Source organism: Haemaphysalis longicornis, unplaced genomic scaffold, assembly GCF_048455015.1.
Source record: "Haemaphysalis longicornis isolate Haplotype H1 unplaced genomic scaffold, Haemaphysalis longicornis Haplotype H1 scaffold_7, whole genome shotgun sequence".
NCBI classification, from domain to species: Eukaryota; Metazoa; Arthropoda; class Arachnida; order Ixodida; family Ixodidae; genus Haemaphysalis; species Haemaphysalis longicornis.
The window spans coordinates 10,837,056-10,852,476 of record NW_027526422.1 but is presented as its reverse complement, the minus strand read 5'-3'; the positions used below and the strand labels follow the sequence as shown (position 1 = coordinate 10,852,476).

General features: G+C 49.3%; 1 protein-coding gene across 4 annotated transcripts in view; it reads right to left on the bottom strand.

Annotated features, from left to right (window-relative positions):
• The window catches only part of LOC144144499 (uncharacterized), a 320,680-nt gene that overhangs the window by 87,456 nt on the left and 217,803 nt on the right, over positions 1 to 15,421 (bottom strand). For all 4 annotated transcript variants that reach the window (XM_077675968.1, XM_077675971.1, XM_077675972.1 and 1 more), the window contains one exon: positions 5,849 to 5,963. In XM_077675968.1, the coding sequence (XP_077532094.1) occupies positions 5,849 to 5,963 (115 nt within the window). The remainder of the gene's footprint in view (positions 1 to 5,848; positions 5,964 to 15,421) is intronic.

The following is a 15,421-nucleotide window of genomic DNA, read 5'->3' as shown; positions in this document are numbered from 1 at the left end:
GGGACGGCTTCCTTCTCGCTACTCGTACTCCCCGGCTCTTACCATGATACGGGCATCAGAAATGTAACGAAATCTGATTAGGTGACGACGACACCGCTGCTTCGAGCTTGATATCAATTGTTGTCGTTGCATTGGCTCACTAGTGACCCGTTGCTGTGGTCCACTGTCGGCGTATCGCTGCTGCTATACCACTGGCGACGGGGACGACACCGCGAGTTATGCAAATGGATTTAGGTTTCCGTCCCAGCTATGCCTCCCGCCTAATCGCGGCGATATAACTGCGACGCATTCTGCTTCTTGGTCTGGCTTCTGCGGCCAAGGTGAAGAGGGAGAGAGAGAGAAAGAGAGGTCCGACCCCTGGCTCTGGTCGGAGAGGAAGGGCAGCTGTCGCAACGGCGGCGGCAGCTGCGGCCGAAGAAGGCGGAACCGGCGGCCACGGCCCACTGGCACCGGGACGCTCGGCTGACTGCGAGGCCAGCTGCCGGACCTGTGGGGCAGCCACCCTCGACACGGGGGAGGGCAAGCACTGCGGGGTGCGCACCTGTGCGCTAGCGCCCCGCCGCGCCGCGCGCATCGTGCACGCTCCGGGCCTCGACGACGAGGGGTATACCGGTGCTGACCGTCGGCACCTTCCGGCCGTCGTACTCGTTGCGACCGGTGACACGTACCATGCGTGTTTCTTGGGGCTCTTCCTTCGGCCCCCTCTCCTCTCGTGGGGGCATTTATTGCGGACGTCCGAATATGGCTTCCTTGCTAATGTACACAGGCTGCATTCACGCTGACGTGTAATGGTTATCTCTCTCTCTCTCTCTCTGTCTGTATCAAGCGAAGGTTCAGCGTTTTTTGGAAGAAAACCCGGGTTCAGATTTGATCACCGGAAAGGGCGTCCCTAATATGAAGGGTGATGGCAAGTCAGTTTCAAAGGAGTCAGTGCAAGTTGGACGGGACGACGACTTGGCAATGCCACGAAAAAACCTAAGAGCTTTCAGCGCCAAATAAAGAGCCGCAAGAATGTAGCTATCCTTAGCGCCAACCACGTGTCTTTTAATCTCCTCTAATCTACTTGCATACAGAATTTTAGTATTTGAAGATTTAGTGACGTACTCGTCAAATATTCAGACGTGAATGAGGGGACCTGCGAGTGCGCTTGTGTGCAGAACCAGGAGCGGAATCGCCATCCCGCATACTGGAAGCGACCGCGTGGCGTCCTATACGACCACGGCGTCGCTATGGACGCAGCGGTCTCCATCTCTATAGACGCACCGCGCGCTGTGGCACGATCGCGCAATTCCATATCACTCTCATTAAACAGGTACGGCGCTGCTGTAGACACTTTCGTTACTGTTGTAGGTGATGTACTCGCATCGCACGTTGCTGCCGGCGCCGCTGTTGCAGTTGCCTCGACGCACTGCATTGTTTGAGATGAACCCCTAATTTGCTTGAATGGAATATGATTGGATTGCAGTATTGGATTGGATTGGATTGGATTGGATTGGTGGTGTGGCGTCACAGAGAAAGTGAAAATTCATAACGGTTTAGGCCACGTGTGCTATCGTAATCTGTCGGTGCCGCACGCTTTCACTTACCTGCGCACTTTTCTAGCATCAATTTTCGTTCGTTTTATTGTGGAAACGCACAATGCACCTCTGGCTTCGCAGTAGCACGCAAGTGCGGGGGCGGCAGGAAATCCCGTACTAAAGATGCAAAGCCTTGCATGCTTGAACCTTAAAATGGTCCGCTAGAAATCCCAATTGTGCGTGAAGCATTTTCCAGGGCGGAGAGTGAAAATGAAATCCGTCCGGCATATCTAGCAGGGCCGGAGAGGCTACGTGTAGGCAATCTGCGAATCTTTAAACGAGGCTTTAGAGCAGTGACCGCACTGTCTCGCCAGCGATCCGCTGCTAAAACATGTGCACGGCGCGCGAGAAATTAGTGCGTTTATACGGTGCACTTCTTCGTTGTCATTTTTTTCTTCTTCGGTTTCTTTTTCTTTTTTCTTTTTTTTTTCGCAGGCGCAACTTTTAGTGCTGCCGACGCGGCAGATCATACATCTTATGTGTTAGAACGAACAAAAACGAGAGTGACCGCGTCAGGGCTCCATCCAAAAAGAAGAGTTTAGCGTAAGTTCAAACTATAAAACAACATAAAGATGCGTTACTTGCTGCCGTTAATGACAGATAGGCTTTTTTTTTAATTGGTCATAGAACTGAATGTGACATCCGTGGAATGTAATATAAAGAACTAAAAAAATAAATAAATAGAAAAAAAAGGTTGCCATACCGCCATGCGAAAGTGTATGTCCAGCAGAGCTGTTGTAAACCACTACAAATGGTGATGGCGGAGGGTATGAAATGTTTCTCGTCGTCTCGGCAGGCTTGTCGCTTGCGCTCGGCTAGTGTCACTAGATAAGGGTACAGAGTATCGGCTCTCTTGTTCTCCTATTCGTTCGTGCCGCCGCCATGATCATTGGTCAGTTCCAATTACGTGGCACCCGCCGCGGTGGCTCAGTGGCTAAGGCGTTGCGCTGCTGAGCACGCGAGGTCGCGGGTCCGATTCCCGGCCGCGGCGGCCGCTTTTCTGATGGAGGCGAAAAGCAAAAACGCCCGTGTGTACGAGATTTAGGCGCACGATAAAGATCCCCAGGTGGTCAAAATTAATCCGGAGCCCTCCACTACGGCGCGCCTCATCGCCTGCGTTGCGTCGGCGCGCTAAACCCCCACAATCAATCAATCAACCAATTACGTGGCGTTTGTTTACACAGCGACAGTTCATAGGCGCCGCCATTTCCTTGTTTCTCCGTTTTCGTCTGTCACCTCTGGTAGGCTTCGCTTGTCCTCCCTGCTCTGCGGCTGGGCTCGACTTACGCCGTTCCGAATGCGAATCAAAGAAAACGCGTGTGGCAGCATTTCAGCAGCAGAAGTGTGTCCAACGATGCCGTTTTGCTGCATCTTCGGCAGTGTTGTTAACAAACGACCCGGTCGAAGCTAGCGGCGAGGCCGTAGATGCGGCAATCTCCCAAAACTGATGAATGACCAAATGGCTGTCATTGTTGACTTGCGTGCCTCAGTGGCGGCACTCAAATACCTTATCTACTGACACTACGTTCGGCTTCTCTGGCGGCAAATGCCGGGTACCGCCTAGCTTGGCGCATGCACTCGGCGTCTTGGGCAAGAACTGCTCTATCTAGTGACACTAGTCCTGCCTAGCTTCAAAGATAATCTGCAAACATAATCTTTACCAGGAACACATGCTAAGAGGGGGGGGGGGGGGGGGGTATTTCCTGTAAAACAAGTTCAAGTCCAAAATCAGGTCTTTTCTCGCATAACATTGCTCTGCTTACACCTCAAGGGCGCAAAAATTTGTTGTAATTGTATAAATTGGCAGGCGTCTTGCACGGCAGCGTCCTAAATACTAAGGACAGAATGGAAAAATTCAAGCCAACTATTTTGCATAATCTGCTCCTTTTGTTCGCAAAGTGGAGGAGGAGGAGGAGATAGCCTTTATTACATTATGAAGACACTAGGTCAAGTGGGGGAAGTGGGAGTAGAGGGTGGGATATTCGAGGCTTGGGACATCTTGAAAATAAACCGTTCAAGTTGAAGCTGGTTGGCTATTTACGAAGGCGGAAGAGGCCACGTGGGGTGAGGAGAGCAGGCTCACGGCTCTAAACTGCTCGCGCTAGACCGCTTTCTAGAGAGTAGTGCGCAATTAAAGTCAGCGTGGAGGGTTCCAGTGTTCGCAAAGTGTATGCATTCCACTTCAGCACGTGAAATCTAAATGTGCGCCTTTCGCACTGGTACTTGTGCAACCTCGTGTATGCGGTCAAAGGAGGAGGCCCCTGTTTTTTCGACGTTTTTTTAAGTTTTTTAACAGAGGAGCTGTTTAAGTTTCAGCTTGGTCCGCTGGCGTTAACAAAAAAGGATGCCACAAAACTGCGCCGCCTGTAAAGGGTGCACCACCGCAGATAGGGTATTATCAGTGTGAGAACAAGAGGCATATGCGTGTCTATACTGCTTACTATACCATTTTAAAGGCGATAGCTTTTTTTATACCAAAACACAAAAATAGTTGATGTAGTTTGCCCTACAGAGGCGCAAGGCTGGAGAAACAACTGTGCTGGGGGTCGATTTAGCAGCCCCTTCATCTTTGGCATCCGCTGTCAGTGTAGGGGACCGATCGTACCGGCCTTGTAAAAATCCGGCTAAACTTGGTCTCACCCCTCAACACTTAGCCTAGCCTAGCAAGAAAACTTAGCAAAGCCCAGCAAGATCTAGCCAAACTTAGCAGAGCCGGAAGGAGTTAGGTCGACCCCCAGCTCCGCTGTTTCTCCAGCCTTGCACTAGCGCAAGCTGCCCCAAAATTTCTGTTTTTTTACTTTGATGATCAGTTGTATATTTTTCTGGACAACATCCAACACGGTATATATCCATGCCTTAGCCGTTGGCGTGACGCACATCATACACAACCCCATAGAGAGCTGGAATTTGGGGATAAAAAGCTTCTGGATTAATGAGGAAGCGTATCGTTCTCTTGCAGCCCGCTTTCTGCTTGCATTCTATGCGTGGAGAAGCATCGACAGGCGAAAATCCCAGACCCGATGGGACGACGCCATGGAACGCTATCCATCATCACATAGAGTTTCATACTAATATATACTAGAGGGAAATCTGTCGCTGCAGTCGCGGGCCGCCGTGGGCGGCGCCATTGCCGCTAGCGACGTTCCTCGCCTATTTGTCTTAGCTAGCCATATGGCTTCTTTTTTTGTCTCGGAGCCAAAATCAACAAAAAAGGGTAACATTTTTTTCTTGTTCATCGCGCATTAGCTTCTACCAGAGTTACTCAATATAGACAGTTGCGAAACTCCGCTTCAGAATCCGGGCGGCGCTAGCCCCCCCACTCCGTGGAAGCTGAGGGGCAAGTCGACGCGCGCGGCACCTAGGAGATGAAAACGGAACTTTGCTAAACTATTATTATTCAAAATTCTTCTGTAAAATAAAGATTGCTTTTTAAATTAAAACACAATAATTACGTAAAATTTACTTTGTTTTTGCGGCTTTTTTTTTTATGACATACGGCAGCAGCCGCAAGCATTTGAGTACTGCTTCAACGTCCTGCCGACAGACGACAGGCTAGTCAACTTGCCCCATGCTTGCCCCGGCGCAGGGGGGCAACCGAAGACCGGCTTTCGATACATGGGGCCTATGGGGAGTTTCGCAACTGTCTATATCCAGTAACTCTGGCTTCTACATTATCACTGACAAATTAATCTTTCTGAGGGTTGAGTTTTATAATAAAATAATTTTTATGAACCTTCCGCAGTAATATTGTTGCTTTTTTGCAGCCAGAGCCAACTTTTAAGCCTATTCATGAGCCATGCCAAGGACAAGGGGAACGTGCCTGTCCGAAACATGACGGAACGCTCGCCGAAGTGCGGCTCCCCTAGACAGTGGCGCCAGATTTCCCTTTAGTATATATTAGTATGAAACTCTATGCCTCATCAACCAGAATATTTCCTGGCCACCAGGAGGCATTGTGCCAGCAGGGTGAAGTATGCGCAACCTATTTTGCCTCAATAAAAGTTGTCTCTTTCTCCCCCATTAAAGAAATCTGCCCGGAGTTTTTTTTGCTACCAATGAACCGTACACTGTTCGTGCCACGTTAGTATTTAATTGGGAGGAAGTGGACAGAAGCTTGACCTTCCCTCACTATCACTTGTTTCGCTGAGGATATACAGATGCGAAGGTCCGCCGGAGTATTACCGAACCTAAATATTGAGGCGAAACCGCCGCTCCCCTTGATTGTAAGCAACTGGCGGTTGTGGGCGTCGGAAGCGAGCCCATGCACCCACCGTGGTCGCCAGTGCGCGGTGTGCCGGGCGGCTCCTGCCGCTGCAGGGACTCCAGGCAGGCGAGCCTCAGCTCCTGGCGGCCGCCACCCGAGCCACGGCTCAACTCCAGGAACACCTGCGCCCGCCGCCAACACGCCGTCAGAGCAGTGGCGGCCACAACAATGCCCTTCCCGCGTGGTTTCTTTCGAAAGTATGCGTAGTGGTACTTATAAAGCGGGCATAACTCTAGGACTAGGCATCAAGAAGGTTAGGATGCAAGCACGTGTTGGGAAGATACACAGCAATTATTGCTGCATTTTCTGGCTCCCAGCATTCACTCGAGCACGAAATTATCAGGGCTGTGGCTGTGCCGTTTAAGCCACGAAAAATTGGAGGAAATTACTTATTTGTGGCTGGTTTATTGATTCAAGGACGAGTTATTTTACTTGTTTACAAAATGAATAAATTCCTGATTGATTGATTGATTGATTGATTGATTGATTGATTGATTGATTGATTGATTGATTGATTGATTGATTGATTGATTGATTGATTGATTGATTGATTGATTGATTGCGACACTTTTTCAAGCAAATCTCGAATTTTCACAAGCGCGACAAACAGCCGCTGTTCTGCAGTTGAGAGTGAGCTCAGAGCAAGGCAGACCCGGCGTCAGCAGGAATCGCTGTTGTTCGGGGGCCAAACCGACCACATGACAACACGCGCTGTCCCTTTTGTGGCTACGATGCTGTTTGCGAGCCCGTTGCCCGAACAGCGAGAAGTGGGCCAAGGTTTGCAAAGACGCCAGGAGGCGTTAGAAAGTGCGAAAGTTGAGGGCTTCTCGTAAATAATGGAGGAAGATGAAGTGCTTTTCCCGCAAGTTTAGCAAGCAGAACATGCCCTTTGTTATTGAAACTTGTGTAAAAGTTTCCAACGCCAACAATACTGCGCTTACTCTCAGCGCTGAACATCGCCTGGTACAAGCGGAGAGCTTGCAGTCATATTGTATCTGCCGTGCATCTCCGTAAGTGGGGCCCTCGATCGAACGCGACTCTTGAAGCTATCTCGACTTGTTCGCGCTTACGTTGAGGGCGCCAGCTCGTTTCTATAGCGGTGCGAAAGTCATCCCGCTTTTACCAACGCGGCCGCTACTCCTCATTCGGGCCTCTCCGCCAAGCGAAACTATATTTGTCGCCATTCATTACAGGCGCACCGGCAGGCGTAATTCCCAGGAAGAGAGAGCAGAGGCTTGCTTCCGTTTGCCGCAGGGCTACTTGTGTGCGGCTCCCTGCGTCTCACAGAGCTGCGCCTTGTCTTCGCCGGACTGCTTTATTGCGAACTTCTTGTCCATACCGCTGAGGAAGTGCTGAGAGAGGAAGAGCTCACATAGGCACTGAGGTTCATGTGAGTACAAAATTTGTTCAACACAATGAACCAGCCTCCTCTCTCCTCTTTCACTCTCACGTGTGCGTACATAAATAATTGTGAAAGCATTAACTGATTCACTGAGGGGAAAAAAACCCCACCGTTGGCAAGGGTGTCGGGGTAGGAAGCTGTGAAAGGGTTCCTAACCCCCTTGCCTGAGAAGCGTTCCATTGCGTAAACTCGGCAGTAGCGAAAGGTGGCCCCCCATGACAGTACAGTGTATATTAAAGGGGCCATGCAGACAAAATACAAGTTGGTTAGTTGGTTTTATTCGAAATATTTGGCGTTTCATAGTGGCCCCAGCCTTTGTCTGGCAGCAAACGATGCTTTATTCACTGATAAATTAAAAATGTAAGCTAAACTTTTGATTCTCCCACCAAATCGTGTGTTTCGTGACGCCTGCGATGACGAAACAAGGACACACAGGTCTTCAAGCGAACGGTAGTACGCCGTTTAGTTTGCAGCGGACTCCAGAAAATCTTATTTACCGTCAGTCCTCCTAGATGCCTCTACCATACTACGCAGGACCGCAACCCGCCCACGCTGTGTTTCTGACTGTATTTGCACCTGACTTGTTTTTGTTGCGGTTGGAAGTAATCGTTTTGTGAAACATGGGGTATGCTCAACTAACATGGTCACGTTAGACAACTTCGCTTACGCCAGTCGGCCATTGTCGTGTGGGACAATCCCAAAGCGCCGTACTCCTGTGTAGCCATAACAAGCACAGTGCGCGCAGTTTCAGCAGCAGTATGCACTGGGGCTCTTCTGTTTACGTGTACTTTCGTAACTTCCATTGTTTACCCCCCCCCCCTCACATTATACTGCTATAAAATGAATATGCATTACATTTAAGCGAAAATAGCTCGTTCTGCAACCTTATAAGCCCTGCCTAACTTCCGTTTCCTTGTGCCGGCCTCAGCCAATCGCACGGCTGTGCATATTACGTCATAGGTTCTAGTGCGGGAAATAAACTAGTTGATCGGATGGCCATTCCTTTTGTCCTAATTGTATAGGCTATTTGAGCGAAGTGTGCTTTAAAAGTGGAGTCAGTATGATTCTAACAAGGCAATCTTTCGAATGAACCAAACGTGTGTTTTGTCTGCATGCCCCTTTAAGTAAGGGAGTGGAGGAGCGCAGCCAAACGAGAGAAATGACAGGCAGCGAAATTTATCAGCACAAGCAGCGGCGAAGCGCCTAGAAGACAGATCGGAGCCATTCGAAAACGTTAAGGCGGATGCGGATGAGAAAGAAAAACGTCTCAATGGCCAAGAGGACGAAGCCCTTCAACAACGCGAGAAGGAACAAGCATAGTGTCTCAGGTGTTCAACTGGACATCAATGCTTCAGCATTCACAACGCATTAGAAGGGCTTACGTCGTTTGTTTTGTTTGTTGTTGTTGTTGAAATGACTCTGAGCGAATTGGTGTGTACTGCGAGTGTCTCAATAGCAGGATGAGAGAGTGGGCGAAGGTAAGTGGGAAGCAAGTTAAAGCTGCAGTATGAGCGTTGTCAACGCCCTCTTTTCCCAGCATAAGCGTATATGATAACCGGTAAGCTCCCTCAACTATCGCATGATTTAAACGCCAAGTGTCAGCTATTACGATGGGGCGCAGTCTTTTGAAAAACATAACAGAGTCGCTGCTGTCGTTGCTGTCGTGACTGTTTCGAAGGCTGCGCATGAGTGTGTCGGTTATTGCAGCGATGTGCCCACGTTACGTATAGCGTACTGTCGTCCACAGGCTTCGCTGGATCATCTACTCTAGCGTGGCATAGCTCAAACATTTTGACGTAATACAATTCAAACCAGTCTGGAGAACCTGAGTGCCGCCTTTAACTACAGAGCAGTGCGAAATGTATGACCAAATTGCCTCACGTTAAGAAAGGAGAAAACAATGAGTGCAGAAAGTGTTGCTCCAGCTAAGATGGTGGATGTCAGTTGGGAGCCTGCTGTTGCGCTACGTTCAAGTGGTGTCACTTTTGGGTGTAGTTCGTAGTGAGGCAGAAATGTTTTTCCCTCTCCTGTCACAAAGAAAAAGTTGTTCTTGCCTTCATCCTCACAAATACAGAACCCTTTAAAAGGATACATTCAAAATAGGCGTGACGTTGCCTTAGAGCAGGTTAACTGCAGCGAATCACATCACAGAGCGATGAGTGACGAGAAGAATTAGTCCCGTGCTGATCACGCTGGCTATTTATACGCTCCATTGGCAAGTTGTCTTGAACTTATGATATGTCGTTTGCTCCTCAAATTACTAAAATGTACAGTGCACAACATTGCTCAGTCAATTAAAACACATCACCTTACTCGTACTTTCGTAACGGGTACACACACACGCATACATACATGCATGCATGCATGCATGCATACGTACATACATACATACACACACACACATACATACATACGTACATACGTACATACATACATACAAACATACATACATACATACATACATACATACATACATACATACATACATACATACATACATACATACATACATACATACATACATACATACATACATACATACATGCAAGCATACATACATACATACGTATATACATACAAACATACACACATACATGCATGCATACATACATACATACATACATACATACATACATACATACATACATACATACATACATTGGAGAGATTGCCTCCTTGTCTGACGCCTCTCCTTATAGGTATTTCACAGGGCCTCATCGCCTGTGAAACGTCGGCGCGTTAAACCCCACAATCAATAAACCAATCACCACAGACGTCTCCCGACTTACATGACGAAGCGCTTGATTGCTGTGGCTGCTTCACCGGGAGCAAGAAACGACCACGGTTATATCTGGGCTAGGATACGACCATCAGAAATGCTGTATCCATTTTTAAAGCCAAGCTTTCTACCTCTACCAGCCAACGGTTCTTTCGTGGCGCGCGGGACAAGAAACTCCCAACGCGGCTGGGTAGGCGGAGGGCGCTTTTCACTCACGGAGCACAGTGTAGATGGCGCGGCGATAGGGCGCTATTACCCAGCGTTCCCCGTGCTCACCCCGGCGGGCGCGTCGGCGGGGCCCTTCCGTCGGCTTTCTCGTCTGCTTTAGCGATGGTGTTGGGCCTGTTTTGGCGCAGCTTCGTATCCATTGTGCGCTTACTTCGCACAACTTGATTAACCTGTTCGACAGCACCTCCATGGTAACCCGCACCCGACGGAATTAAGTGGTCGTACGGCAAACATATGTTAAGGATTGGTTTGCAGGGCGGGAAAACACAATTTACAAACGTCATACGGACATCTGGCCACTAGAGAAACGCTAACTTTTGCGCACTGCTTGCCACGAATGGGACTCCGTTTTCTAAATTCGTAATTACCAATGCGGTTGTGTTTTAAGAGGTATTACAAAAGGCGAAAATAGCAATTGGTTCCGATAAATAGTGATTATAAAAGTTCCGTCAGCTTTCTCGCAATTCTCAAACTTACTAAACTAACTAGTTTAAATCGGTATAAATGAGAATCGCTGAGCTCACATGACGGATTATTTCGGTTTCTGCGCTTGTGTCGCGCAGTGGTGTAGTCCAGAGATAGCACATCAGGATGGCTAGGTTCCGCTGTCTCACCCTTCGAAAGACGCTCCTCTCCGTTCTCTTTCGTCTGACGCACGGCCGGGCTACAGCGGCGGCGTCCGCCGCTCTAGCCCGGCCGCGGCCGACGCTGCTGTGTTCGGGGCGGCGCCCCCGCGAATCCCAGGTAACGGCTGGCAGAATCTCTGGTTTTAATCTTTCTAGATTCATGTGTGTGAATTCAAGTGACGTCGCATGTATAATTGTTGGGGGAGTCTTTCATCACAGCTTTGCTTTCCAACCACTTTCACAGCGTGGATTGGAGCCAATTTTTTTGGAACGCCAACCTCTCCTAAGAACCCCCCCCCCCTTTTTTTTTTAACAACATAAGTGGCTAATGCAGCGACCGGAATCTTTCACCGTTATGATGTTTTTACTCTGCCTTACAAAGCCCCAAAGTCGTGGAAATGGACTGAAGGCCAACCTGTACTATTAGAATTTAGACATGTTTCACTGGAATGTGCCGATTAGCTGTCGGCGTACCTTACGATCTGAAACGATTTTGAGTGCCAGGGTGGTACAGACTTGGCCACACCGTGGACGGTCCCGGGAAGAGTTCTCGGGTAAGCGCGTACGCCCAGGCATTGCCGACCAAGTTAGCGTTGCCGGGGACCAGCCATCCTTCAATCGCACTGCTGGATCTACGTTTTGTCTAAATAGCAATCCAATGAAACACTGCTGCACGGGCTCGCCATATTTTACCCCCAGATTATCAACTGTCACACCATCGCTGTTCAGAGTACCGAGGTTTTAAGTGATGTCATACGACCCGGGGCAACTTAACCGCCAGACATCGTTTGACCATCGGACCCGGGACCACTCGTTGCCCCCATTGACCCAGCAGGCCAGCAAGGTGAGGAGGATGGGCGATGTGAGTGGGGTCCAGTGCAGCGGCGGCGGCGGCGGCGGCGTGCGGCTCCGGTGGTGGTCGCGAAGAGGCTGCCATTAGGAGACACAGCGTCGCGCCAAGGGCGGAGGCGCCCCGTGTCCGGCAGGGCCGGCCCACTTTCCGCAAAGCTCACTCGCACTGACGCAACCTGGCCCAGTTTAAAGAGTCGCCCCATTGTCCGCCACGCGAGCAGCACGCGACGCGCGCGGCCATTGTCGGCCCCGGGACAAAGCGTGGCCAGCCGAAGGACGCGCGCCGTATCGGTTCGACGGCACGCGCGAGCCGCCGCCTCCGTCGATACGCATCGCACGACGCGGCCGTCCGCCGCCGCGCACAAAGCCCCGCGCCGCACCGCCGAAACCGCCTCGAAAGGGAAGACGAATTCTTCCGCGGGATCGCGCGCAATCGCGGATACCCGCCGCGACCGTCGCGGAGTCCACTAGCCGCGGTCAAAACAAAGCCGGCTTCTGAACGTGGGCTCTCTCCTTTGGAGGTGAAACGCACGAACAAAACGTCCCCGGGAAAGAAAAAAAGAAATCATCTTTGTTTCTTGACATTGGGTGTAGGTCCCCAATTTTCTGACAGCATTGTGCTCGGCTGGCGCAACCCTGTTCACTAAAGCTTCGGCATCCGCAGCAGCTGCCAGAGCGAAAGAAAAGAAAACAAAGACGCCGTTTGCGACATAGCGCGCTACTGCAGCGTTAACCAACTGCAATGACCTGTCAATTTTAGTCGCATACGCTTAGGGGCGAACCAGAGGCTGATACTCCACCCTCTCGGTGTCCTTGAGAGTTTATGATGCTAGGCAGTGAAGTATGGCTGAAAAGCTACGTCCGAGTGAGTCATGTTGAACGCGCACTGAGCTGATGGGGGAGGAGGCGCTTCTAACGCAATGAAACTTAGAAGGCGAGTGCGATGAGAGCTTGTAGCGGTAATCGCTTTAGCAGCCTTCAGTACCCGTCCTCAGATGATCCTGTCTGTCATAGATGGGATCATCCAAGGCTAATCGCATGAGAGCTTCGTTGGTGCGACTATACAAGGGACTGAAGAAGGAGATAGATTCCATTTGGCACCATTGAGACGGAGTGACCCACCCACGTTCCCTCCTTGCTCGTGATATTCAATACATCTGGGACGGTTGGACTACCCGATCTCAACTCATATCGGTGCCACTTTTCGCCAAGCACGTCCAGGAGACCCTCCAACCACCAAACTTTCCATCCTTTACAGCACGACTGAGACTGGAAGAGTTCTTCCATTCTAAACTAAAGGTGAGTGAATACCACCCTTTATGTGCTTTTTCATAGATTATTCACAATGAATTCGGTCATTTTTTTCTTTTGATGTTTTAGAATATCCGTATGCTAGCTAGAAACCTCGAGCATACAGTGGTTACTGGGGTTGTTTTTAGTCATGGTAATAGTCATCCTTCCTTGTGTGTATCAAATAATTTTCTTGAACGCATCCCTGGACGTCACAATGAAATACCGCCAGTGTGATTGATTGATTGATTGATTGATTGATTGATTGATTGATTGATTGATTGATTGATTGATTGATTGATTGATTGATTGATTGATTGATTGATTGATTGATTGATTGATTGATCGATCGATTGCGAGGTTTAACGCGCCGATGCTACACAGGCGATGAGGAGTGCCATAGTGGAAGGCTACGGATTTATATTATCCACCTGGGAATCTTTAACATGCGCCGAAATCTAGTACACACGGACATTTTTGCTTTTCGCGTGCATCAGAAAAGCGGCCGCTGCGGCCGGGAATCGAACCCGCGCCCTTCAGCTTCGGCCAACGATCACGTGTCTCTTGTGACAACGCCAAGTTACATATTAACTGATTTAAAGTACCCATAGTTGACGCATCTAACAGCTAGGCTAATGGTTACTGGTTATTGTTGTTTTTCTAACGCAGTGTGATGGACGCTTTTGGTTTCCACGTGGTAATGTATCGATTAGCGCCGGCATACAAAATTTCTTCAAGGACCTGGAAAAAACGTGCTTTTAATATCAGTGTTACCGGTCGTTTCAAGCCCACAATGAAACGGTAACAATACAGAATGTTTGGGATGACCCGGGTTGGTAGTGCTAACGCTGTTCATGCTTTCTGTCTGCGCACCAGACACGTCAGGCGCATCCTGCGTAAGAAGATCTCTACTTTGAGTCGGATGATTGGACAACGGGGGAAAACACTCCTCATCCCCTTCCTTGGCCATGCATTCAGCAACTGCTGTGAGGTCCCAGAGTGCTGTGGAAGGCGAGGTGGTGTGGAAAAAGTACTTCTGGGCTGGCGTGCCATTCGAAACTCTCCAAGTTGCTCCTATAAATATCTCAATAAAAATGAAACTTTCACGCCACTTAGGCCAATAATAATAATATCGCGGGCATAGCATTAGTATGTATCTCAATGTTCCCCAAGAGGTCTAAAAGTGTATTGAACCTCAAGAAACGCAGAAAAAAAAATCTCGTAAAAAAGTACTGTGAGTGTATTGACTGAGTGCACTTGAACCGCCCTTAAAGAGTTTGGTAGCTGAAGAGTCGTTGATGATGACGTCCTCCTCAGATAAACAGTTTCGATCACCTATGAAGATTCAACTAGCCCGAGGTGTTGTGGTAACGCCAGCCAGGAATGGTTCAAGATAAGACAACACACGCGTCGATCATCCAGAAAGAGTACAATAGTGTATCTTTATCTCACAAACCACGTATCGGTATACATTTAAATAGTTGGTAGATGCGTTTACTTAGTGCCCGAAAAATCGTCGCATTAGTTCATTCTTCGTTTGTGATTTGGGTCTTGGATGGTTTGACGATGGATTGGAATCACTTCCAGTGAAGATTGGACGCATTTTCAGTGAAGGTACGACGCACTTTCAGCTTCCGCGCTTCACTCAACTTTCTTTAGGAAGAGATGATGTATTTTTTTGCGAAGCTCGTGCCATAGAACGCTTCGAAGTCGCACGGGAGCCGTTTTTCGGCTTCCGACCACGGCGTCAACACCAACTTTCTTTGTCAGTGAACCATTCATTGCTTACGCGTTATTAAACAAATAATGGTGAAACTCAGCATTTGAAAAAACAATATTTGTAATATCGTTACAAATTTTGGCTGCAACGATACTACTCCGTAATCAGGGTACACTACGTGCGTACACGGGCAAGCTTCATCGACCGGGTTCTCTAAGGAATCATTAGGGAAAGGCGCTGCTGAAAGGTGTAGCGTACTTAAAAAAACTGGTGCAACTTGCACTAGGGGTGCAAGGCTGGAGAAGAAGCAGAGCTGGGGATCTACTTAGCTTCTTTTATACTGACAGAGTATCCCAGAAGAGAGGGAGTAGCCGGACCCCAGCAGTACGAAGCCGCTTTGGACGGCTAAGACCATTAAAATATGCACAGTTTTTTTATTCAGTAGCAATCGTCGTTATCCCTTTCGTCGTCGTCTTTCGACGGCACAGCCGGGTAGGGCAGATCCTCTTGTAGCGCGTCCTCGCCTTGGCAGAACTCCCCTTTTTGTCATTTCGTGCGGTGGCCGTCTCCGCGTATGGATCGTGAAAGGATGGCTTGACAGAGTCGTCGTCATCGTCTTCGGCGCGGCGGAACCGTGGCGCGCCGTTCGCTATACGACGATGACGACGAAGGCGGCAGCTCCT